This window comes from Dunckerocampus dactyliophorus, chromosome 7 (assembly GCF_027744805.1).
Source record: "Dunckerocampus dactyliophorus isolate RoL2022-P2 chromosome 7, RoL_Ddac_1.1, whole genome shotgun sequence".
NCBI lineage: Eukaryota > Metazoa > Chordata > Actinopteri > Syngnathiformes > Syngnathidae > Dunckerocampus > Dunckerocampus dactyliophorus.
Genome location: NC_072825.1, coordinates 21,436,658 through 21,464,056, shown reverse-complemented (window position 1 = coordinate 21,464,056; position 27,399 = coordinate 21,436,658). Strand labels below are relative to the sequence as shown.

At 41.7% G+C, this 27,399-nt stretch overlaps 1 protein-coding gene across 4 annotated transcripts in view; it reads left to right on the top strand.

Moving 5' to 3' along the window:
• aplp1 (amyloid beta (A4) precursor-like protein 1) overlaps positions 1–23,630 on the top strand; it is a 55,797-nt gene extending 32,167 nt beyond the window's left edge. Inside the window, exons 2-17 of one of the 4 annotated variants that reach the window (XM_054783232.1) lie at positions 6,895–7,074; positions 8,138–8,267; positions 9,631–9,743; positions 9,822–10,009; positions 10,088–10,386; positions 14,230–14,357; positions 15,328–15,402; positions 15,496–15,654; positions 15,722–15,850; positions 16,022–16,121; positions 16,186–16,353; positions 16,466–16,486; positions 17,711–17,766; positions 17,871–17,936; positions 18,027–18,170; positions 20,245–23,630. In XM_054783232.1, the coding sequence (XP_054639207.1) occupies positions 6,895–7,074; positions 8,138–8,267; positions 9,631–9,743; positions 9,822–10,009; positions 10,088–10,386; positions 14,230–14,357; positions 15,328–15,402; positions 15,496–15,654; positions 15,722–15,850; positions 16,022–16,121; positions 16,186–16,353; positions 16,466–16,486; positions 17,711–17,766; positions 17,871–17,936; positions 18,027–18,170; positions 20,245–20,346 (2,058 nt within the window). In that variant the 3' untranslated portion in view covers positions 20,347–23,630. Of the gene's footprint in view, positions 1–6,894; positions 7,075–8,137; positions 8,268–9,630; positions 9,744–9,821; positions 10,010–10,087; positions 10,387–14,229; positions 14,358–15,327; positions 15,403–15,495; positions 15,655–15,721; positions 15,851–16,021; positions 16,122–16,185; positions 16,354–16,465; positions 16,487–17,710; positions 17,773–17,870; positions 17,937–18,026; positions 18,171–20,244 lie in introns of all 4 variants that reach the window. The other 3 variants (XM_054783230.1, XM_054783233.1, XM_054783231.1) reach the window with 3 other exon arrangements.
• The last annotated feature ends 3,769 nt before the right edge of the window (positions 23,631–27,399 follow it).

The following is a 27,399-nucleotide window of genomic DNA, read 5'->3' as shown; positions in this document are numbered from 1 at the left end:
TATGACTTGGTTTTGTTGTGGTGTTTTAAAACAATATTAATATTTTGAATTGTAATTGTACGACATTGAAATAATTACATTTTCTGTTTCTATTTTTGTTTCTCTATCTTTATTGGGGGGTGGGGGTGGGGGGGGGGGGTGGGGGGCATTTAATTGAAATACATCATAGGTTTTGTTCCGGGCTCAAACAGTTGCAATCATAAAACCTTGTTTAACTGTACAGCTGATATTTTAAGTAACATTTTAACACATCATATTACAGTATTGCCAGACAAGTAGTTAACCAGTGTATAATAAAAATAATATAATAAATAATATAATAAAACTTAAATAAAGTTCAACCACTCACCCTTTGAAGGCCTTCTGACAATACACGTAATGGAGAGAACAGAAAGGCGCTTGCAAGTGATACTGACACCTAGTGGTGTTTTGTGGATTTTGCTAGAAAGTGTAATTATCTCCTTGGTAAAAATGAGTTTGTGCATGTATTTGATATTACGCATATTTTACCAAGCACCTAGGGTGAGGGAGCATTTGCCGTGTCGCGTAAGTTCCATTTCTTGTTCTATGGTTGTCGTCACAGTCTTTCTTTTTGTCATCACTGGTACCCTCGTGCAGTGGCATCATAAAAAACCTGCAGAAAACAAAGAAATCCCACTCGTGTGTCGTGTATCCTCTAGATGCTCATTGAGCTCTAATAAATAAGATCGATGCTGATGGTTTGTTGGACTTTTGAGGCAAATTTTTCCAGAAAATGTCAGTTTGAACTCTAACTTGGGTTATAAGACTTGAATGTCTGTGGCGTTTTTGACATGGCATAAAATGTGTGAGTTGAGAAGTGAGTTGCTTGAGCAAGTATGAACAATCTGGATCGGATCCAGATGAGACCTAGTTAGACACTACAGCCTTAAATACACATGGCAACTTTCATTTAAAGCACATTATCTTTTACAAAAATTCATATTGAAACGCCTCCCACTCTTATACTGCAGTATTGTGTTCTTGTTGTCTCTGCGTGATGTTTTTGTGCTGCTTGGCTCTTGCATACCAGCATCAGGAAGAGATGGATGTGATTTAACTCCAAATTGGGTCACAAACCAGCAGGAGGCTTTTCCACATGCGTGATGCACTGAGCTGGGAAAAATAAACAAAAGCGAGCCTTTCAAAAGTGCTACTTGCTATTCACGCTTATCATGACAAGGACATCTAATCTGGTCTCAGATCAGGCTGGTGTGCAGCCTTGCCGTCGTGGAGGTCGGGGCATCGTGCTCCTGATGGACTCCTATTGATTGGAGGGGGGAGTGTGCTGATACAGTTGCAGTCGCTCTGCATTGATTTTCTGCAAGTGCACTAGTGGAGAGCAGGCAAAATGAGAGAGGTTGGACCAGAGGGAGAGGCCAGGTTATCTTCTCAAATATCCGGAAGTACTTTTTCTTCATGGCGCTGACCTTCCCCGTGCCAGAGAGATACTTGCTTAGACGTTAGCTCAGCAGCTTCACAGGACAGCAACCTCAGCAAAACTTCTCCTTAAGCAACCATGCCCTGAAGCTACACTACATGGTCAATAAAAGTCAAACATGCTCTTATTTCACATTTGAATTTGGCTGAAACCTGATGTGATGAGCAGCTACTTGTAAGAAAGCTGGCATGAGGTGAGTATATCCTGCCAAAATGAGGATAGCAAGGGCCGGGATCCAGAAAAGCTTTATTACTGGCAGCAGAGCTATGCTATTTTAGAATGCAAGACGGTTGGAAAGCCCAAATGACAAACAAAGCAAGAGTATCCACAGCAGGAGATGTAGTGTGCCATTTATTTTCTTGTTTCTTCTTAGCAGAGCAAGTCGTTTCTACACAGAAGCTCATGTCAAAACATTAGGAGTTAAAAAACAAAAATATGCACAAAAAACAAAAAAAAATTTAAGAAGTTAATCCAATAGATCAGACATTTTCAACTAGCTGCCCGTGGGACAAAGTGGGTGCATGAATCACATCGGACCATAACTGTCAACATTTGTGTTTGAAAATAAGATACTTTTATCGGGAACATATGGAAAAGTGAAGGAAAATAAAGGAAATCCTGGTCTCACGTTTGGATGGTGCAACCGTGTTATTTTACTGGCGTGCTTTTATGTTTTTATTTTGGCCTGACTTGATCGGCTACGGGATGTGCTAAGCCAATGTTGTCCGAGTGTTGCCAAGCAGGCCGAGAGCTGTACCGCGCCGGCAGCGAGGAGAGGAGAGTATTTTTTTCAGTCAACATTTGGGAAAAAAATTACAGCGGGAGGGCACCGTGAAAAAAAAAATAAAAAAGTGTAAAATATGTTTTTTTTCCCAGGGAAAACGGGAGGGCATCGGACCGGTGAGTTCAGTTCAAAACCCCAGTGTGAGCATTTCTGGAGCCGTTTGCTAAAAAAGGAGAGCACACTTGTCATATAGGGAGTCTTTGACTAGCTACCTCAATGAGCTGAAGTTGGAATGAGAATTTTTGATAGTTCCGATTTGGCCGTTCCACTGAACATTCCTATATTCACATTTTTATCTGGATTTACATGTGCCACTAGTCTACAAAGATTCATGGAAATGGTTTGTGTAGGTTTGTTTAATCTTGCTAACTCATTATAATAATAATACAAAAAAATACTTCATCTTTGAGTTTTCTTCCTTGCAGCAGTTACATTCCAGGGCCTCTAATGAACGGCAAAAAAAATGCGAGTAATTGAGACATCCCTAAAAATGTCTACTGTATGTTTGTCAAGTCAAACTAGCGGGAATGAATCAATTCATGAGACAGGAAAAAGTGATTGAAAGATACCTTATCTAAAATTTATAAAACTTAAAGGAAAGAAAAAATAATAATAAATAAATAAATAAATAAATATTTATAGCCTTTTCGTTAGTGTAGTTGTAAAAAACTATTTTTATAATTGCTACAGAAGATCTGGTTAGGACAGGAAGTTAGACTCACCAGCACACCTGGGCGTGCACCAAGGACATGCAACTTCCTTTTAAGCAGGCAAGGCTGCAAACAGGTGTGGTAAGTTGGTGTGATTAGAACTTTACCCCCAAACTTTGTGCAAGTGGAGCTACAAGTCTGAAGAGGCAGCCGGTAAGAAACTGAAATCTTCTCTAAAAAGTCTTATTACTGCTGTTTTGATGAGCCTGCGCTGCACACGGCTTGACTTTCTTTCATGGTGCGTGCCTCATTTGTGAATTAAGAATATAAATGAATTGAAAGCGTGTGCTCGCTGTACTTATTTTGTTGAGGATGTTGAATTAAGAATGCTGCCAATCGTTTGTGGCACATGTGGGCTTGCGGCGGTCCATGTTTGGTTAATTGATTGATTAGTTCTTGATTGTAATTTTGCCAAGGTACGAGCAGCATGTTTAGGGCATTAAATACAAATTATGAATATTTCTTTTGCCCATTAATGTACTTGTTTAAATGTTTGTTAAATCATGGTATTTATTTAATAGATTTTTATTTGATCCCACAGTTTGAGAAAACAAGCATTATGTAAAATACAAGACTAAGTTAAACGCAAATGTTTAATTGTAAAAAATAATTTAATAAATAGCAGTAAAAGTGGTAAAAAATAATTTAAATTGTTGCCATAGAAATTAGTTCATATATTGCAATGCAATATAATGTTGACTTTGTGTTACATGTTTGTCCTTCTTTTGAAGGTTTTGTGCTGTGCTGTGCTGTGCTGTGCTGTGCTGTGCTGTGCTGTGCTGTGCTGTGAAAAACTTTAATGTGCATGAAAACTCATGATTTGAACCACATTGAATAAACTTAAGGAAAGCAAAGCATCGAGTGGATCCAGTTTCTTCAGCGTAGCAACTGAAGCCCTTTCGTCAAGTTCGAGGGATGCACAAAGTGAAGAAGAACTTGACAATGTTTGACACACTGCTCTCCCCCAAAACCCTCCTACTAGTGACGTTGACGTTCTCCTCCGATTTCGGAGCAACAGTTTCAATAAAAGTGACTGTTGGAATTGTTGGATTAGAATAATCTCCAGAACCCTGCCATTCTCTCTTCAATTGCCATTGTTTATTCACAACACAATCCAGGTTTAAGCCCATATATGCCTTACACCCGTATTAAACACATTTAAAGCCGGAATGTCTGCCGAAGCCAGTGCTTCTGTAGACAAACAAACTTTTGCGTCTCCGCACACAACTAAGGTGAGTTCAAGGGCTGCTGACCGAAGCACGAAATCTCAACGCTTGACGAAAAAACATGATCAGTGATGAATAAAGACATAAACATGTACAATGATATAAATTGTTCTGAAATTAGAACACCTTGGAATCAACTAGCATCATAGAGAATACAGTTTTCTACTTTAGAGGTTTAGAGGAATGATTTTCACTAAACAAACCTTGCAATGTTTAGCAGCAATTTACAATATACTGTATTTGTCCATTGTAAAGAAAATCTGCTAAGATGAGCAAAAAACAAGAATGCCTAAAATGAACATGGCTTATTACATCAACTGTACATGCTAGTCAAAGGTTTTTGATTCGCTATGAATTTTAATTGGGACTTCAAACATTTATGCTGCAGCCAGCCCAGGCAGTACTTTCTCTTTGATCAAGCATCACTCTCATATTTTTTTTTCTTCTCACTTTCTTCCTTAGGGGAACTTTTTTTTCTAATTGGCTCAGCAATGCTTCCAGCCTCTCTGTCGTCTTTTGCTCTATCTCTCCGTGTCCGTCTGCTAACATGAAAGCATCACGGTTATACAAAAGTTCAACACCGCATTTTTTTCCCGAGAGTTTCAGAGTGCTTTCACGCTTGTTTGGTTTGGTTCAAAGGAACTCTGGTGCATTTGCTCTGCTAGTACAGTTTATTTGGTCAAGTGTGGATGCGATCATCCGAACCCTGATTTGCACTAAAGACCGCTGGTAGAGGTGGGTCTCGGTCTGCTTGCAAGTGGTGCGCTTCGGTTCACTTGAGCGCAAATGCGAATGCTACACGGGCCAATGACACGGACCAGTGTTAAAATGACAGCAAAAAACACACAGAAATGACAAATATGTGAGAGAAAATGCGTTGGAAGTGCTGTCTCTCTGCTCTGCTCTCTCCCTCTGTGTGTGTGACAACGGCGCTCTTTAAAAGTACATTTTAGAATTTAAAAATAACCTACAAATTTAACCCAGAAGGCATTTTGGTTTGGAATACAGGTGATCCTTGGGTTACATGAGTTCCTTTCCTAGACTGTGATGTAAGTTTTGCTGTAAGTCGAATCTATTCCTAAAATAAACCTAGTCACTCACACCGTACACAGAACACATGAAGGACATAAAATACAGTACGAAAACACTAAATACTGTACAATAATTAAATGAAACTGTCGTAAAAAGAGAACAACCTACGATTATCTTTGTTTATCTTCTTGGGAAGAGGAAGCAGAAGAGGCAGGAGAAACTGCAGAAGATGCTGAGGTAGAGGATACAGCATCACTTAACATAAGGCTCACTGGGATGCAGTGTTGATTCTGGTCTTCTAGCCAGAGCACAAACTTTCCATGTCAATAACAGGACCACTATGTTGCTTCATTATCACTGTCTCTTTCATAGGAGCTGTTCTTTTTACACGGTCAAGTATACCATCTTTGTGCTTAATGATAGACGTCACGGTTGAACGGCTATAAGACCAAAAGTGCGGCCAATATTGGTAGGCGTGTTCCTCTCTCAGAGCTTCTAATGATGTTTATTTTCACTTCGCTGGTGATGGCTTTTCTTTGTCTCAGCCCAGTTTCACCACAAGAGCTTGCATTACGCTTGGTAGACATAATGAAGTGCAAAAAGTACATTAAAAAGCGACGTTCCATCCACATCATTGCAGTTTGCATCGTGTATCCGTCAGCTGCACATGCTGAAACAAGTCGATCCAGTCTTCACGAGCTAAAAATAAGTCATTAATTAATTTACGGGGTGCATACGTAACCACGAAACGTTGGAAGTCGGAACGATTTGACCAGACGACCACCTGCATTTAAGTTAATATGTCACCAAAGCTGCCCACACATGTCCTTGTTTTATACATGCAGGTATGTTCCTCACTGTTCAGCCTGAATTGCATCAAGTATCATTTTTTTGTCTGTCCAAACCAGTGCATCAAACCACGTGTGTAAATGCAGCCTTTAATATGGTCCAGAAGCATGGTCGCATGGCCTGTGCAGCTGATGTCACCGTCAAATGATGCACCAACAAGTCGAGGAGGCCATGTTGTTGTTTGCACCAGAATAAATCACCCCAAAAAACAATTTGTCTGTGAATGCAGCCGCAGCCTTCATTTGTGCTGATTCCAGGCCTATTTCCCCTCTCTCTCCTTTCTCTCTGGGCTGTGTTTTTAATGTAGTGAAGTGGCTCATCGGTCAATGAGCTTGAATTAACACCTGACTCCCTGTTTGTTCCTCAGTGTGCGCTCCCCAGGGTCCTCCCGAGGCAGAGGCACCATTCCATGATCAATAACAACATCTAAGAAGGATGCCTTGGGGGTGGACGGAAGTTATATTTTATATACAGTATATTTATTAGATGTTATTTATTTACATCCACGCTGCCTCCCAGCAAACTGGCAGTATATACTTAATGGTGCTTTTAGCCATTGACTTAAGAGTCTTTTTTTTAACTGTGAATCATAGATAGATCATCCTTGGGTTTGAGGTTTGTCGATATCCTTTTAAGCCTCCTCAATTCTCCTGGGCATTAGCTGAACTTTTCTGTTTTGATATCTCACCCTCGCTCAGTGACTCGATTCTCCGGGTTTATTGCTAAAGTGCATCTAACAATTATCTGTGGCCCGCTCGCCCCTGGATCACTATTATCTGTCACTGGGTTTGTATCGACTCCTCCTCATCCCCTCTCCTTTCCTCTCTCCTACAGGGCCTGGCGATGAGCGAGGTGAATGGGCCCGGCCTTCAGGTGGCAGAACCGCAGATTGCAAGGTTCTGTGGCCGTCAGCTCCTGCATATGAACCTGCAGACGGGCCAGTGGGAGCCGGATCCTCAGGGCCGCAAGGACTGCTTCAAAGATCCCAGTGAAATTCTGTCTTACTGTCAGGAGGTAGGCAGTTGAGAATGAATTGGTCCAAAATGTGTGCACATGTAGTGTACACCTTTCTGGAGCTACATATACTGTGTGTGTGTGTATATATTTATATATATACACATACATATATATATTTTATTTATTTATTAAATTACTTTCCTGTAATTTGGTCTGTCTGACACCTACCCTATCAGGTCTATCTCTCTATGTATTAACGTTTATATAGTAGATGGATGCTGGTTTGTTGGAATATACTGTACAACAGGGGTCACCAACGTTTTTTCTTGCGAGCTACTCATTTTTGTAGATATGATTTTCATACCTTATTTCAACCCAAACAGATCAAATATGCTTGTTTTACCAAAGCATTCACAAAATGATGGTATCCACAACTCACATTTTATGTTTCAGAATACATTTCTTTCTAGTGTTCTCACATTATTAACTGAAAACCTGAATGAAAAGCAGGCCTGCGGGCATGTCATGTGGTCGTGGGGGGCTACCTGGTGCCCGCGGGCACTGTGTTGGTGACCCCTGCTGTACAACATTATATTTTTACCGTCATCAAATTATCCTTCTCTTTTTACCTCATATTTGTATGAAGCAATCATGGGTTCTCATATTTATCAGGTCTTTTTAGTGGTAAAGGCAAAAAAGCGCCATCTGCTGGCCATAGTAGGTATAACAGCTATGAAAAGGCAGTCAAGAACTAAGTTCTTTTGACATTTTTTCATTGCACACAATATATTATTGTCAGTGTGAGTGTGTGCCTTCAAGTGAAAGCAGTGAGATGTTAAATTAGAAATAGTCAAAGACAGGAACAGTCATTAAGACCTTAATACCATCATGTCTAATGAGGCGTCGGACAGAAGAGGTCTTGCATGGTGTTGCAAAGGTGCATGAGTCATTCCTTGATGTAATCTTCTCCCTACACCCAAGAACTACTGTTTGACCTTCCTCTTTCATCCTGTCCTCTGACCAAATGTGTCCTCTTTCCATCGTCTTGTCTTCCTTCCCTCTGCTCTGCCCATCCATCTATCTGTCTCTATCTCATCTCTGCATGGACCCGCACGACCAGATGTACCCAGCGCTTTCGATCTCCCACGTAGAGGAGGCAAAAAGTCCTGTGACCATCCCTTACTGGTGTAAGAAAGGCTGGAGCCACTGTCAGACACGCCCGTTCATAGTGGTGCCCTTTCGTTGCCTAGGTAAGAACGACACAGACTACTACAAATGATGGAAAGTAATATATAGTAAGTTATACAAAAATTTGAAAGCAAATTTGTTGTGTGGTTGATTTGATATGGTTTCATTTCTGTGTTACTATGGCAACAGACACATACTGCCATACAATAGAAAGTCCCTTATTGTGCAAAATTGACTTTTTACTAATGTTATGACAGTAATATGCGTCCATAAAGACTTTTTGTTGGCATCAAATGTGAGAAAAATCAACCATTGATTTTGATTCACTTGTTTGCTCCACTTTTGAAAGAAGAGGTGCTCAAACGGTTACCAGTATTTGTTGAGCTCCTTTTTTTATGACGTTACCAAGGGAAAATCTTTTTCCTCCTGGACATGATACCACTTCTGACCCGCCTCTGGCTAGATGAGTCTGTATTGCATGTACGTCCACCACTTTCCAGAGGACAGCTTTGTAGAAAGGCAGGCTTCACTACATATTCTAAAATAAAGCCTAGAGCTCTGTGTCAGCTACAGATGTGAGGGCTGTAAGTTTAATAATTTTGTTTTTCTTCAGCAAATAGGCTAACCTCGCTGTTCAAATGTAACTGTAGCTCACCTAGCTGTGCTAGGATTGATAACGTCTGTGTCTTCCTGTCCCACCCTTTGATGTTACATTGTTGTATGTGATATATGGCATCTGTTATGTTGGAAAAGTGCAGTTACAGTTTATATGTGAAAAGTGGATAAAGTACACAATAGCACTTCTTGGAGCCGCACACTCTGTTGGAGACAGGCATGGACAAGCACAGCTCATTAGCATTAAAGCTGCAGACACACAAAACGGAGTGTTTCCTGTAGGGCTTACTAAAAGCGCTTTTAAACTGTCTAAATTCCAGCATCAAGTGGTAGATTTTGACCAACGTACTTCAAATACACTATTGTGGACATTTCTAAAGTGTGTGCTTACAGTACATAATTGTATAATTCACAAAAATATTATTCATAACCGTAACAAATCTGACAACCCAAAGACTGGGCCCCCGTGACACCTTACTCTTAGAGTTCCCTCTGCAGGTGGTGGGTCAGCACCTCCAAATCAGAACCTTTGGGTGGTTTGTGTCTTCTAGTTTTGGGATGAATTTCTGTCTCCAGTAGAGAAGTTCAAGTGTCCCTATTGTTCTAGGTCACAAGTAAGAAAAGTATGAGTTATGTTACACTGGAGACATTAATGAGACAATAGACTTAGAGATTGACCAGTTGGACAAGACAGTACAGGCCAGTCTGGCCATCCTTGCTTAGACTGTCACTCTTAGAACTGTACAAGCAGAAGACGATGGATACAGCAATCTTACACTGACCTCTCTGTTTATTTCCATGTTGGTGCAGAGGGTGAATATGTGAGCGAGGCCCTGCTGGTTCCAGACCGATGCCGTTTCCTGCACCAGGAGCAGATGGATGCGTGTGAGAGTTATGTATACTGGCACAACATTGCCAAGGAGGTGAGATATATGATGCATCTAGATGTGGAAGCTCTAATTTGTGTTGTGAACCAATGACGTCTACTTCTTCTCCTGAAGGCGTGCACTGCAGACAACCTGGAGCTCCACAGCTATGGGATGCTTTTGCCTTGTGGAGAAAATTTCCGTGGGGTGGAGTATGTGTGCTGCCCAGGTCGAAGCAGTTCCAGCAGTAAAGCAGAACTCGAGGAGAGAGAACTCCTCACTGGCCACCAGACTTCCCAGAATGGTGGAACACTCAATTCAGTGTAAGTCACCACTGATAGATCCAACTTGATAACATGGAAGATGTTGTGATTTATGATAACCGCCTTGTATTTCCATAGCATCAAGGTGACAGCACCCACCCCAAGCCCTTCCCCTGACCAGGATTTGTATGAGACAGACATGGAGGAAGAGGATGATGAGGTGGTAGAGGAAGATGATGAGGAGGAAGAGGAAGATGAGGATGAGGTTGATGAGGAACCGGTGGAGGTGGAGGATGAGGAGGAGCCAATAGCTGTGAGAAACTCAGAGAAGTATGAATACCCCATTGACTCCGGTCCCTACCAGACCTCTGACTATGTGGACTCCTACGAAAAAAGCTACAAGCCCACAACCTCGGCCCCACTGAAAGGAGACATCGGTACTTGTACTCATTCTCAAAGAACACTTTTAAACAGAACACTTTGTTGCATGTATAAAGGTGAAAAAAATGTTATGTGGACACACTACTCTACACTCTATCTGTATTTCAGCATGCTTACTTGTGTCATTACTTCATAACACTGCACTACTGCAACTTTCCTGACTTTTATAATTATTTTGAGTCATGTTTATTTATACATTCAAAGTTGCAATTATCATGAATATGTGGTAGGAGGAAGAATCACATCAGTTCTATGACTTTGTGTGCCCATGTGCTTTGGATTATTTAGTCATTCTGGTTATTAATATTATGCAAGGTAGCGGTTATCATTGAGAGCAGTGAATGGAGCACAAAGTGTTTATATAATCCCTATCTTTTTGATATGCCTCCCTGAGCTACAACTCAATGGTGGAGGACCCATGGTGGAGGAGTTTGCATGTCCGGATGATCCAAGGAGCTAAGTTGTCGGGGGCTTTTATGCCCCTGGTAGCGTCAATCATGACAAACAGGTCCTAGGTGAGGGACCAAACAAAGAGTGGCTCAGTAGACCCCTATGGAGAAACAAATCATTGGACTATGTTTTCCCTTGCCCGAACGCTGGTCACCGGGGCCCCCCTCCAGAGCCAGTCCTGGAGGTGGAGCACGATGGCGAGCGTCTGGTGGCCGGGCCAACACCCACGGGGCCCGGCCAGGAACAGCCCGAAGAGACTACATGGTTTCCCCCTTCGATGAGCTCACCACTTATGGGAGGGGTCAAAGGGGTCGGGTGCAAAGTGAGCTGGGTGGGAGCCGAAGGTGGTGACCTTGGCGCCTGATCCTCGAGTACAGAAGCTAACTGTTGCGACATGGAATGGCACCTGTCTTATTTGGAAGGAACCTGAGCTGGTGCATGAGGTGGAGAAGTTCCGGCTAGATATATTCGGACTCACCTCAACGCACAGCAAGGGCTCTGGAACTAGTCCTCTCAAGAAGGGCTGGACTTTATTCCACTCTGGCGTTTCCAGCAGTGAGACGTGACGGGCAGGAAAGGCAATTCTTGTTACGTCCCGGCTCGTGGCTTGTGCGTTGGAGTTTAGCCCGGTGAACAAGACGGTAGTTTCCCTCCACCTTCGGGTGTGGGGACAGGTCCTGACTGTCGTTTGCGCTTATGCACCAAACAGCAGTTCCGAATACCTGCCCTATTTGGAGTCCATAGAGGGGGTGCTGGAGAGTGCTCCCTTGGGGGATTCCCTTGTTCTGCACTTCAACGCTCATGTTGGCAGTGACAGTGAGACCTGGATAGGCGTGATTGGTAGGAACGGCCCCCTTGATCTGACCCTGAGCGGTGCTTTGTTATTGGACTGTCCATAACAAACACCATGTTCAAGCATAAGAATGTCCACACCAGGCGGCACCAGGACACGCTAGGCCGCAGTTCAATGATTGACTTTGCGGCCATATGTTTTCGACACTCGGATGACGAGAGGAGTGCCGCTGTCACCTGATCACCACCTGGTGGTGAGTTGGCTCTGATAGTGAGGGAGGATGCCGGTCAGACCTGGCAGGCCCAAACGTATTGTGAGGGTCTGCTGGGAACGACTGGCAGAGTCCCCTGTCAGAAGGAGTTTTAACTTCAATCTCTGAGAGCGCTTCGACCATGTTCTGAGGGAGGCGGCGGACATTGAGTCCAACTGTGCCATGTTCCGTGCCTACATTGTCGAGGTGGCTGATCGGAGCTGTGGCCGTAAGGTGGTCAGTGCCTGTCGTGGCGGTGATCGCAGAACCCGTTGGTGAACACCAGTGGTAAGAGATGCCGTCAAGAAGAAGGAGTCCTATCGAGCCTTTTTGGCTCATGAGACTCCAGAGGCAGCTGACAGGTACCGGAAGGCCAAGCGGTCTGCTAGCTTGGACACTGGGGGCAGTGCCTCTGGATTGGCCGATTGGCTGTTGGTCCCCCTTTTTAACTGCATGGGAGTTTGCCCAACCAGTCTACATGTATTTTGTGGACTTGGAGAAAGCATTCGACCATGTTCCTCAAGGAATTCTGTGGGGAGTACTACGGTAGTATTGGGCATCAGACCAGCTAATTCAGGCTGTTTGGTGGCTGCAGGATTGGACCTCTGCTTTTTGGAGATGATGTGGGCCTGCTGGCTTCATTTAACCGTGACCTCCAACTCTCACTGGATCGGTTCACAACCGAATGTGAAGCGGCCAAGATGAGAATCAGCACCTCCAAGTCCGAGTCCTTGGTTCTCGCCCGGAAAAGGGTGGAGTGCCATCTCCGGGTCAGGAGTGACATCCTGCCCCTAGTGGAGGAGTTTAAGTATCTCGGGGTCTTGTTCACAAGTGAGGAAAGGATGGAATGCGAGATCGACAGGGGAATTGGTGCGGCGTCTGCAGTGATGCGGACTCTGCATCGGTCCAATTTGGGAGAGGGAGCTGAGCCGAAAGGCAAAGCTATCAATTTACCGGTCGATCTATGTTCCTACCCTCACCTATGGTCAAGAGCTGTGGGTGGTGACCAAAAGGACAAGATCATGGGTACAAACAGCCAAAATGAGTTTTCGCTGTAGGGTGGCTGGGCTCTCCCTTAGGGATAAGGTGAGAAGCACTGTCATCTGGGAGCAACTCAGAGTGGAACCGCTGCTCCTTCGCATTGAGTGGAGCCAGATGAGCTGGCTCGGGTATCTGGTCAGGATGCCTCCCGGCCGTCTCCCTGGAGAGGTGATCAGGGTGTTCTAAACTGGCCTGTGAAGGCCTCGCGATCCGGCAGGAGCTGGCTGGCTAGAGGGAAGTCTGGGTTTCCCTGCTTAGGCTGCTGCCCCCGCGACCCGACCTCGGATAGGCAGTAGAAGATGGAAGGATGGATACACTTTTTGATACACAGGGTGTACTTAAAGTCTGGACATTTTTGCCTGTCACTGCCTGTATCCCTTTATAACACTGCACTGCTGAAAGGTTTTGTGACTTTTTCAGTTATTTCGACTTGGGATGCTCTGATCAGGGTTTTATGCTGCTGATTTTGATACCAATCATCCATGAGTGAGATCAGCAGATACCGATCACATATATTAACTGTAAAATAAAAAATACAAATTAAAAAAAAGTTATTAATGATGAGTGCTAGGGGCTGTGGTACATTATAGGAGGGAAAACTTAGGACCATCCAAGTCAGGGGCCACCAAATAATAGACATTATTAAAAAATAAAAAGGGGGACCCAACGTCATTTTTTTAAATGGCTGCACCCCTGCTATTGACTCTATGATTTGAAAAAAGGAATCATAAAATCACCTTAATTTAGAAAACATATTTTACTTACTTTTTCAAGAGAACATATATCAGAAATCCTACGCCATGTCTATTTAGTACACCCATGTGCTTTGACTTTGTGAATTAGTCTTCTGCTTATTAAAATTATGCAAGGTAGCAGTTACTTATAAGTAGTGAATGGAGCACACATGCGAGTGTTTATGTCATGTGTCCTTTAAAGCTTACTTCAGTAGAAACGACAAAGTAGAGGAGTTGACTCAAAATTGCCACCACAGTGGAATTCCTAGATAAGATAATAGCTAGCCTAGCCTAGCCTAGCCTAGCCTAGCCTAGCCAGCCTGCGACTCATTGCCGCCTCTCACAGGTCAGTCCTGGCACTACATCAGGTCTCATTTGACTGTTTGTGGGTGGATTGATGGTTAGGTGTGTGTTGTGTAAGTTGGTTTATCCATCAATCTATTTTCAGAAATCATTCATGATTTTAAAAATCTCGTGTGTGCCTCGCTTAGGACTTCCTTTGATAGGCAAGATGACAGTATTAATATTTGAATTATAAGAGTATCTAATTGACTTCTTCCCTTCCTTGCAGTCACTACCCCCCGGCCCACAGATGGTGTCGATGTTTATTTTGAGCGGCCAATCGATGACACAGAGCACGCCAACTTCCTGCATGCCAAAACAGACCTGGAGGAGCGGCGAATGAAGCGCATCAATAAGGTGAGTATTGAAAAAAAAAGCCAATTATTTTTTTGCTGTTACACCAGATGTGACACAAGTGCCATGTTGATGCATCGCTCTCCTTCCCTGGTCTGATCAATTAAATGAAAAATGTAATGTCATGTACTGAATGTCTCCATTTTGTGGTGTTGAAGGTCCCATGATTATGCTATTTTTCAACAATGTTAAATAAGTGTCAGAGTTCCCACAGTAGTGTGTTGGAAGTTTGTTGCCAAAATCTAACCTTGATGCTGGAATTGAGACATTTTTTAGTTTCTGTAGCTGTAGTAGTCTGAGCTGGTTTTGTACACGCCTGTCTCCAGCAGTGTTTGGCTCCTAGAAGTGCTATTGTGCACTTCAATATCACTTTTTTACATATAAAGTCGTCACTCGCCACATCCCACTTCAAATTTCGCAGCTTCACTCTATCACAGTTTTTCAAAATATATGAATTAATAAAGGATACTGTTTTTATGCTTGACTACTGCCTAATATTAGTCAAATATATGCATATTTAAGCACATTTTTACATCTTTTGTTGGCCGAAATCAATCATTTTCAAGCATTATCAATGGCTAAATGAACTAAAATACAAATAAAAGGCCTTCAGAAAATGCATTGAAAGACACATTGTGATATGTAGCATTCTACACTGGTCACTAGGTGTCAGTAATGTTAAATTATGTTACATTGATGAGACAATAGCTGGCAGGAAGAACTCTCCATAAACTGAAAGTAAAAAAGGAAAACCAACCTGGAACTCTCCTAATATGTGACGTGTAACGCTACTATATTGGGTAATATGAGTGTAAAGGTGACTATAGGGGCCTAGAGAGGTCTAATAATGTTAATTTTTTCTGTTCTAACTGCACAATTATTGCATTTATAAAGAAGGAATCTTACTTTGCAGAAATTCACTTGTCACGGTCGCGTTTGGATTGCATTGCTTGAAAATCGCTTTATTTCTTAGATCATGAAAGAGTGGGCAGAGGCAGACAACAAGTCAAAGAATCTGCCTAAATCACAACAGCAAGCCCTGAATGAGGTAAGCTAATAATTGAATATACTTGCTAGGGTTTTAGCTTTTTTTCCAACTTTTTTCAACATTTTATCTGATTCTATCATCACTTGTCTGTAGCACTTCCAGTCTGTGCTGCAGACTCTGGAGGAGCAAGTGGCTGGCGAGAGACAGAGGCTGGTCGAGACTCACCTGGCCAGAGTGGAGTCCATTCTCAACAACAACCGCCGCCTGGCCCTGGAGAACTACCTGACTGCCGTACAGTCTGACGAGCCACAGGTGAGACCGTCATCCCTATTTTGTCTGCCTTCCGTTCAGAACGTATCACGCGCTTTTCATTTTGCAGCCAGAGCGTGTGCTGCAGGCTCTGAAGCGATACATGGCGGCCGAACAGAAGGACCGCAGACACACACTCAGGCACTACCAGCACATTGTGGCCGTCGACCCACAGAAGGCTGAGCAGATGAAATTCCAGGTGTGTATGCTTTGAAACTGGTGATACTTGAGATAAAGCAGCTACTTGTCTTTGAAATGCGATCAATGCTACTTTTGGTGACTCATCTTTTCTTTTCCTCTGGGTTCAATTCGGGGCCCAATCCACTGAGACTTGCTGTTAGGGCTCAAAGTTAACTCCTGTTTTTGTCAGGTGTACACACATCTGCATGTGATCGAAGAGAGGATGAACCAGAGTCTGGCGCTGCTCTACAAGGATCCTATCTTGGCCGAAGAGCTACATGATGACATCCGTAAGAGGAAATCATTTTGTTGACGTATTTGAATGGTTTTAGATTGGATTTCTCTTGCCTGTAGAAGAGCTGGTGCGTGCAGAGCGGGGGGACATCAGTGAGCTCATGACCACCTCCTTCTCTGAGACCCACACCACGGAGGAGCTTCTGCCTGCCGAGAGCGAGGAGGAGAAGGATGACGAGGAAGAAGAGGAGAGAGAATTCCAGAACAGGCCTTATCCTCCCCGCGTTGGTACGTACAGTGTCTTCAAACCATCTGCACCCTGCACATTCAACATGTATGCTCTTTCTGCTTGTGTGACTGCTTTTTCTAACTCCTCCCTTCTTTTCCCTTGTCTGTAAAGAACTCCAGTCTAATAAGAAAGGTGAGCTTTTCAATACATAAAAGAATGGGAGCTGACACATTGATAAAAATGCAATAAAATCTATCCAAAAGACCGGAATATGATCCAAAGCATACCACATCATCTTATCAATGTATTGTATTAAAACATTTATTGTTTTTTATCAAGTGTAATATAGTAAATTGTAAATACGCATTTGGTTTAAAACTAAACATTTTTATTGATCTGTTGAAGCACACAGTTGATCACCCAAAGCTTACCACATCACCCCAACCTATTAATCAGCCTACCTGTATTGTTTTTAATTAATTGCAATATAGTAAAATGTAAATAAATATTTATTCTAAAGTTAAAAAAAATCTATCTTTTCGTTGAAAAGAACAGCACATGATCCAAAGCAAACCACATCATCTATTGCTCTATTAGCTAATGTATTAATCAGGCTATTAGTCTATCTACTGTATCTGTGGGAGGGTCGTACATTATAGCGATCTAATTTATCTTATTTATTATGTATTGTGTAAAACTAAGACATGAATAACATCAAATTAAAACCACAAAATGAATGCCGACCCACCATCCACCAGTTCAAGTTCCAGCCAAGTGTTTTCAGAGGGATTATTACATCGCTGTTTGACGTGTGTGGTAAAAGGCAGTGCACTAGCATGAATTAATTTGAGACAAATGTGCACTTTAGCACTCAATAAGTCATCAAAACTTACCTTTATGCATTCCCACATAGTATCAGCATTTGACACCAAATATGAGGTGAAAGAAAAATGGTAAAAATACAGTAGTAGTCTATCTGTGCAGCATGAGATAAAGTTAGCACACGCACAATGGACATGCGTCAAGTGAGAATGATGTAACAGAGAGAATCCGGCCACTTTTCAAAATAAAACATAAAAAAAAAATGAAATAATGGAAATTATTTTTTCTTTCTGTCCGGGCCGCGGCCCGGGGGTTGGGGACCACTGCTTTAGGGGACTAACAAGCACATGTCTGCAAAATTTGTGTAAGGTCAGCTGGCCGCCATCAACCAAAACATCTTTGCAGGCACACGGGTGTGTATTAGTAACTTAAATTAGTAACTAATTATCCATAAGTCGTTGACCGTTTGTCTAATGATTAGTTTAACGACTTTGAGGATATTCTTATTTAAATGTGCTCATTTTCAGTGAAGGTTTCGGCTAAAACAAGAAAACACTGGTGAGAATTGTGCTGATGATGATGTGTTTTCAACAGATGAATATGATTATAGCACATCAGAGAGGGGTCCTACTTACGAATACGAGGAGAAGGTAAAGGTAATCTTTTCTTTTCCAATTTACAACACTTCACAATATTCAAGCATACTCCATTAATCGTATACAGTTCTTGTGTCTCACTCTCTCTGTCGTCTCAGATCAACACCTCTGTGGAACTCAAGCAGTTGGTCTACAAGCCTGACGAGATCGAGAGAGATGAACTGGTCAGAGTCTAGTCGAGCATCAAGATGACTTCTAGAAGTTTCATTGACTTGAATAAATGCGGTGTTCACCTCGCACGTTTCTTCCAACAGCAACCTGACGCCTTGGAGACGTTCAACCGCGGCGCCATGGTTGGCTTGCTGGTGGTGGCTGTGGCTATCGCCATGGTGATGGTCATCAGTCTGTTGCTGGTGCGCAGGAAGCCGTACGGCACCATCAGCCATGGCATCGTAGAGGTAGGATCCGAGAAATAAACACATAACGTAGAGATGCTCGATGCTGCCTTTCGTACCGGTATCGTCCAGCACTTCATTACCGATACTGATATCGGCAGGAGCTCAAACTAATGTCCCGTACTGAACACAATATGCTTCTTCTCCTGGATGCGTTTCATTTCAAAGTCAAATTCACACGGCTTTTCAGGAAAACGATGTAACACACAAGGCACACCGATGTGTGGCGCTGTAAACAGACCCAGACGGAACCACGTGGCACACAAACTACAGAAGAAGAAAGAACGCATGCGCATAAGTCCGTCATCAGTCGCTACACACGAACAAAAATAAGAATCCGACGAGTATAGTTGTGTATGCGTCTCTGCTCCATGCGTCAAGGTTTTGTGGCAATAGCGCTTGTTGTTGTTCTTCTGGTCACGTGACGGCGACAGGGCGGTGACATCATCGGTTTCAGAGAGTGGCGGGTTGCTTGTCTGCATGGCAATGACAAGTCCGCTCTGTCAGATTTTCCTGCTCTGAAAGCCGTTTATAAAAATACTGTTCGAGGGCACCCAGAACACTTCCGCCATTTGGATCAAAAGCGGAAATGATAAAATACATACTTTACCGTTTTGAAAACATTCCTGTGTGTACAGCCCGTAAATATAGCAACAAAGTCGTTAGGTTGGCAACACTGATCCCTCCTGCTTTGTCTTATTTTGTGGCGGACCAGGTGTATTATGAAGTGCAAACAGGTAGCGCCAAATCAGTATGGCTGTATTGGAAACACTGGTGCTAACATTACAGTCACATTTTAAAAGGCGACATCATGCAAATTTAACTTAGTCACTGAAGGAAAACAGACTGATAAAAGCTTCCACATCTGTGGCTGTCTAACAGATAGTTGGCAGAGCTCCAGGATTTAGTTTAAGATGTGTGGCGAAGCCTGTTCTCTGTGCCGTGGTGGGCATATACCCACTTTTTCTCACGTTTGGCAGTCATCAACAAGCTCCAGGGGTAATAGTGGGCCTTTAAAATGATTTAAAGCAGTTGTTCTCAATTGGTTTGGCTGCGGGACCCACCATCACCTTACAATGAGAAGGGGCGACCCAAATTGCGGATTTCTTTTAACATAAACTCAAACATTTTATTATTTTTTTATTTCCTCAATTGTAAATAAGGAGACTGTTTGCAACGGTTACCGGACTGCTTAGAGAGCACTAACTTTTGACTGTGTTGCAAGCATTATATGCCTCCCTCTTCCTGCTCCAAACATGTACGCTGTGGCTCAGGTAACACACACATGTGCAGGAGCCTTTGCTAAGCTCTGGCGGTGTCATTTTGAGCCAGTTGCAAACAGTCCCTTTAATTAAAAGTCATTAAGGCGCAGTTTGAATTTGAGGTAGTGTAAAATAACACGGTGTGCCAGCACCAAACAATTTTCATGATCAGTTCAGCAACAATACATTTGTATACAAAAAATGTGTGTAAAGGTTATATCTGGAGAGTTGAATCAGAGCATTTGCACATGGACCTGGTTGACAAGTGGAACAAGAAGTTAAAAATAAAGCAAGTCCAGTTGCTCTGATTCAACACCCAGTAGGTAAGTTTAATAATAATAGGACTAAATCTTCTGCCTGGACCAATAGATCGAATTGGGCATTAGAGAGTAGTGTCATACAGTACCTGGTAGTCTTCATTGTGGGTGGAATTTCCCCATGCAACACGTGAGCTTTCGCTTTTTGCCGTGGTCTTCTCCAGTAGACATCTGGCTGTGTGTCGGACGGACGGCTCCGTAAGTCCACACTCGATGTCCATACCCTCCCGCTCTAGCTTGACAAAGTCGCCCATAAACATGGCTCGCAGCTCGTGGCAACATAGCAAGCAAACAGCATAGACGTGAGGTGTGTCCATGGACATATTTTTTTTGGCAAAGACGCCGCAACCCAATAAAAACGACACAAAAGTGGGTCGCAACCAAACAGTTGAGAAACAGTCCTTACGCTTTACAACTAAACACAAACTGTCATGTTTTTGTATTGCTTGTCTCTGGTAGTCCTTTTCCTAGTATGCTGAGCTCATGTTTGTCCACCAGCAGGTCGACCCCATGCTGACCCCGGAAGAACGACAGCTCACCAAAATGCAAAACCACGGCTACGAGAACCCCACTTACAAATTCTTTGAGCAGATGAACTGAGTTCCCACGGGGCCGTCAGCAAGTCGACCACCGCCGGTTACGTCCCGTCGTCAAGGCGGTGGTAGTGGTGCGCCAACCCCTCCACCACCTGTGATGGATTTACAACATTGAGAAAATATCACTTATCTGGATAAGCTCGCTCTTTATTCCATAGAACATCGTAAATGACCAACAACGTGAGTCATCATTAGCAAAATGTGAATGAACAATTCCACACCTGTAATCTTCATTGGATTAGATCCTGCTGCATAATGTAGGAAATGCTCCCATCCGACCATCCGAGTGGCATGACATGACCAACCCACACACTAGAAGCCGAACGGTGCATAATGCTTTATAATCCTTCTTTTGACATACTGTAGTCCATTTCACTTAGATCATAGTGTGTAGACGAGTGTAATAGGCAACCTGCTCATTCTCATTAGAACACCACAAATGACCAAGAATAAACTACAATGTTTAACTCCACCATAAAGCAGAACATTAAAAACCTCCGAGAATCAGCCCTCAATAGTTGCTGTGAATAAATTGGCAAACACGCACCAGCTATCCCATTTAGCTTAGTTGCCGGATTTGTTCAATTGATTTGTACTGCTACCTAAATAACCTTAAAACACAATAAACTACCGTTAGTTCGAAGCATGACAAGTCAGTCGGTGTATGAAGCTGCTGTAATTCTTTGCGTTGTTCCCGTCACTGCTCCGTTCCGAACGGAAACTGTAAATAACGTGGGAAGTACATCCTCCTTGTCGTTGGTGTGTAATGGAATTAGCCCATCCACCTAGTAGTTCATTGTGCTGTAACGAGAAGGACAAACATTTTCCTTACATGGCTGATTGAAAACGGACTGTTGTAAAAAAAAAAAAAAAAAAAACAGCACAAGACGACACAGTAACTTATTTCTGAATGTATTTAGGGTAGATGTTGAGATTCCATTCCCTTACTTATTTGTTCATTTATTTATTTTCACCCAGAGTAGTGAGGTTTAGGACATGCCTGATGCTCCTGTCATCACATGTAGCTCATTAGTCGTACATTGGGTTGGAAAGCAAAGGAAGCCGGAGGTGTAAAATACTCTAGAATGCAGTATATTTGTGTCAGTGTGTGTATTCAATCCTAAAAACACAGCACACTTAGATATAAGTCTTGATAATATGTCTTTTAAATCTGATAGTCTTGACATCTGTGGACTGAACAACACAGCATTAGCACTATAGATGCTTTAAGAAGTTCTTTTCCTCGTTAGTTGTGTATGTCATTTTATTATAACGCCACTTGAGTAAATTGAAGAGGGCAGGAAGTGGAGATAGTAAATAATATGCTTTGTTTTTTCAAAAACACACCATGAGTAAGAATTGTGTGTTTTATGAGGCGGGCTGCGGTTGTGTTAGGACAGGTCGCAGCCTTTGTATAATTTGTACAGCTATGTTAGTGAATGACAACGTGGTATGTTCACAGTTTAAGTACGTCAATCTTGCCATGATACTAATACGAATCATAGATGAGAATAAGCTTGCCTGTTTTTTGCTTTTATTTTTTTTTCATCATCGCAAAAAAACTAAGGGTTCCCCACTACGAAGGACTGTTAGGGCAACACTGAAGAAGTGGTATTAAAGTGCTGTTTAATTTAATACTACTACTTTACTCTCGTACATTTACGTCTTTTTCCCCTCATAATAGTAATTATGTTACCAGAAACAAGTCGGAATTACTAGGAAGTAAAGAAGTAATATTACGTTACTGCTATATTAGAAAAAAAAGTACATTTTTAACTAAAAAAGTTGTAATCTTACCAGAAAAATGTTGCAAATGTCAAAAATCCCGAACAAATCCAAGTTTACTCTCTGTCTCTCTGTAGCAACCTGCCATATATTTACTGATTAGTTTAATTAAATAGGAGCCTCATTTATGATTACATGAACAAACAAGAAAAGATGGGATTTCAGTGTGTGTTTCTTTTTCAGGAGCAGACACTTGAAACATTTGTACAATGACATGAAACTGTTCATAACAATTGGCTGGCGACCACCCAGGTTGTACCCTGCCTCTCTCCCGAATTCAGCTGGGATAGCCTCCAGCATGGAGTACGGGAACACCTGCAGGTGTTCCCAAACTTTTGGAGGGGAGTGTACCCGCGACCCACGTGAGGACAAGCGGTGTTCATAATAAATCACGGTACACATTTATGATAAATGTAATTTTCAGACTTTATTCCCTTTGGATTTTTGCTAAAAAAATACTGCTTTATTTTCATATTTCTTCTTTGTAATATTACAACTTTATTCTAGTAGTCATTTTTTCAGTGTGTCCCGAATACTCCTTCATACCCTACCAGCATTTAGCAGATGTAGAAAGGTATGTAATGCCGTTACCCCCACTTCACCTTTATATGTTAGTCCTCTGTTCCAATTTTCATCAATCTGGTTCTATCAATCCTATTTAAAAATGCAAAACCATGTGAAATAATAATAATTTTAAAAAAAAAATCATTGCTGCATTATTGCCTTTTACAATGCTGTGTTTTGGATGTAATTATATTGTATTTTTTATTTATACTGTACTTAATAATCAGTTGGATCAAGGGTCATATGCTTTTCACGTGTAATTTTAGGAGCTTGTATAGTACAACGATGACATGTTTCATATAAATGTGAACTATAGTCAGGTGTATATACAGCCTCTGACTAATTGACAGCGTCTGGCACTAAGCACAATACAACCAAATGACTCTGTCTGAGCCAGGGATGGGCATTCGACTACATTTCCTTGACCCAACAATCAATTAATTTATTATGTTTTTAAATGAAATTCTTAATGGAACGTGAGAGTATCTCTGCGAATGTTCTGAAGTCCTGTTTTGACAGCAGTCTGAGCAGAATGACGCTGCGAGAATGTAGCTCAAGTGTAGTTGACATGATGAGTTTAGACTGGATCAGCAGCACCTCTGCTGGTTACAATCATGTAGTACACTTCATTTAGCCTCAATTGCTTCAAGACACAAAAAATCAATAAACAATCTGTCTATCGATCTTGCCCATCCCTGGTTTGCACGGATTTGTAAATGTAAGACACTGGTTCTGTACCACCTCTGATAGTAGTAGTTAGTTTGTTTTTCCATCTGGACATTAACTAAAGCCATGCACCAAAAAGAAGCTGATATTCAAATTGGGAAAAAGTTGTTCTCTGTTGTGTAAATGTACTTGCAAGCAATCCGAGGCTGTAAAACCCTCCACGCTAAATGATAGTGTAATAAAAAAAAAAGAAAAAAGAATGACCCATTAAAAGGTGTGCTTGTTTTTTTTTTTTTTTTTACCGAGACATTGCATTCAGGAAATATAGTTTAAATATTTTTCAGCGAGGCAGCATAAAGGATGGAAAGTGACCTGACGTGAAATGCCGCTGTAGAAGCCACATTACACATTACATCGAAAGGGGACATCCATGTGGTTTAGTCACACTGGAAAATGGCTTACATCAAAAACAACACCTCACATCAACTGGAAAAAGAAACCTAAAGAATGAGAATATTTGTGTGTAAGCTATGTACGAGCAAGCTCTCATTTCTCCGGTTGGTTGAAGTCAAGTCATTTATTTCTTATGATTTGAAAAAGGATACATGGCGCAAACGTTGCACATTGAAACTAATCTACAGTGGAACACACTGAAGTCATACAATTCAGAATTCAACCAAAATGTCATTGTCTTACAAGTCACAACTCCACAACAACTGAGTTTTCCTTAAAATACACAGCTTTCCTCTGCGCTTACTTTCACGCTGTGTTTGTCATGCCAGCCAATGGTGAACAAATACATTACAGTTTTGTTTTATATACAGTCATGTTTATATCATTGTTTTATATAACGTCATTTTCCAGGGTCAACAGTTTGTACTTGGGGTGGGCGATGCTACAGATTTTTGGTATCAATCCGATACCAGGTGCAGTCACGGACAAAATGATTCGACCACCCTTGTTTGTTCAATTTCTCGTTCATTTGAAAGCCTGGTACAACTGAAGGTTGTTGGGACAAATATAATGACAACAAAAATAGTTCAAAATAGGTTAATTTTTTGGTACAATACCATAGTTATTGATGGAAGGACTTGTGATTTGGGTTATTACCAAGAGAACCATGGAAATGGCTGGATATCAGCTCTTAAATTAAACTCTTATGATCTATTTTGTGTGGTGTGAACAAAGAATAATAGGAGTGTAAAGTTGACTATAGGGGTGTTATTTTATGTCTACAGGGCTCTAATAATGGTTCCAAACATATTTAGAAAGTCATAAACAGGTTTTCTATGTTCTAACTACAAAAAAAATTCATTTATTAATATTGAATCCTACTTCACAGAAATTCACTCGTCACAATTGCATCTGGAACCAATAACCAATTACTGTATGGTCAATAAATCCAAGGCTTGCTCTCATGAAAACCATTTATTTTATTTTATTTTTAAGCGTAATTTTTACATGTTGCACTTCTGTGGTTATCCTTTTTCTACGCTGAAAAAAGCTCTTGTATTTAACACAAGTTCCCGCTCAATTTTCGGGACAAAGCCGTTAAGCTCCCGTGTCACAGCAAAAGACTCCTCGCTGCAACTGATTTCGACGCACGCGTCGGCAAACATCACAAACACACTGAAACCAACTGAAGCCAAGCACTAACATGATCGCTACCACCAGTGAGTAGGCGGCCCCACACACACGGATTACAAAGAAGTGTGAAAAGCCCAGGCACTAACCCAACAAAGCAGTCGCATTACTGTGAAAAAGACATGTGTGGTTGTACAGTGACACGTTAGCATTGTTGCTTCCAGTTCGCACATCACTCACTTGCTTGTGGTTCCTCAGAACTTGACATCTCACATACGTCCACTGTGGTAAAGTGACTCATATTCACCACGCCGTGGCAGCAGTCTGGCTGTGCATTTGGTTTATTTCACCAACTCTTTGATTCATTCAAGAAAACAACCTACAGTAGTTTGCATTTAGGGCGTAGTTCTAAAACATCTGTTAAGAAAGGCTGCGTACACACTTGTGGTTCAGTACTCTTTTCCAGTCCGTGCGTTTGTCATGGGACAGTAAAAAACATAAGTATGAAGTATGGACATGATTGGACAGTTTTTGTGACGTATTACGTGACATACTTCAAATAGTCCAAACCAAAATGCCCTCTGCTGGATTGAATATGTGTTATTTTTACATTCTGCTGTCTTTACCAGCTTTTTAAATTTCACAAAAGGCTTTTAAAATATACTTTCAAAGGACATAGAGACAACACTTCCAGTGTAGTTTTTACAGCGGTGTCCCTTCAGGGCCAGCAAAGCCCTCTCAATTCTAGTATTTGCCCCATGAAATTGTATTACTTTATTTCCAACAGTCTATTATCTGCTGCACTACTTCCAGTAGTGTACGTTCCATTTTTTTTGTGTTGCCATGTCAATGTAATCTGCCATATACTGTATACTGTGTATATATACTGTGTGTATATATATATATATATATATATATATATATGCGTGTGTGTATATACAGTATATATACACACAAACATGTAAATGTGTGTGTGTATATACAGTACACACACACACTATATATACTGTATATATATATGTATATACAGTATACAGTATATACACAGTGAGCATTCACAATTCATCCACTTTACAGGTGTGGCATATCAAAATGCTGATTGCACAGCGTGGTTATGGCACAGGTGTGCCACAATAAAAGGCCACTCTAATTTGTGCAGTTTAATTGTAACTGGGGGAAACTGTTTTTCTCTCCAGCTGCAGTACGCATGAGGTGATCGATAAAATAGTTCTTGCAGACACGTCGATATCATCCTGTTTCTGGATCTATGAGTTGGACACAGACTCAAATTGTGTTCAGCCGTTGAGATTCGAAGAAAAGTGAGCATCACAACAACACCTTTTTACTTCAACATGTAACATATGGAAAAGACTATGCAGCCACTTCTATTTTAAGGCTCTGAGCGACGCCTAACCTGACATATAGACCGCCCCCCTCTCCCCAAAAGCTCATGTCTGCATGTTTCCTGTCACAGATGAGTATCTTTCAAGTGGTTTGGTGGCGCAGCACATTGGACCGTCCATGTTGTGACCAACAAGTGATGCTTGACAGGATAAGGTTAACACTACCTTCTCAATGTGGACTAATCAGGTCATTTGGTCAAAGAAACCCTTTCACTTTCCCCTGAAATGGCATATTTGCCATATTTACTGTATTGCTTCCTGAAATAGTGGCCGATGGCGTTAATGTACTCAACTGTGGAGAGAACAAGGCATTTATTTGAAGTAAGGCATTTATTCGAGAGGAGATCAAGTTATTGGCAGACATGCTTTTTTCACGCTATCCGCATGTACATTTATTTATTCTTGGTTTCTATCAACAATACAGTCCATTTGGATAAACAGTGTGATAACTGTTGTGTCACTTATGAACGAAGCACCTAAATGTGCGGCTGATACAGGCAAGCACAAGCATTCTGACAAAGTTCGTAGTCAGTTAGTAAGTTAGTAAGCATATGTTTGAGACACTTACAGTATATAATATAAGCTCTATTGGGATATTCAAATTTGCACTTATTTAATTAAGTGATCTGTTTCAACCCAATTTTAATGAGTTGGTTTGTCAAAAGACTAAAACCACCATTTTTCCACCAAGAATGTTATCGACATTTTTCTTCTTTTATGCCTTTTGCCAAGTCTGTAGGCAGATTATTTTGCTTATTTGAAGTAAACTCAGATTTCAGTACAGCAGATTCCCGCTTTTCACGGGGGTTACTTTCCGGGACCACCAGTGAATAGCGAAAAACCACGAGTAACCACGCCCACACACGGCTCGCTACCCCTTTCTCCAAATCCTCCTGCTTGCTTGATGTTGGCGGTCTCCTTTGATTTCAGATCAACATTTGCAATAAAAGTGACTTGTAATTATTAGATTAGATTCACTTCAGAATCCTCCCCTTCCCTCTTCAATTGTTATTGTTTACTCACGATACACTGCAGGTTCAAGTCCTAAATATGCC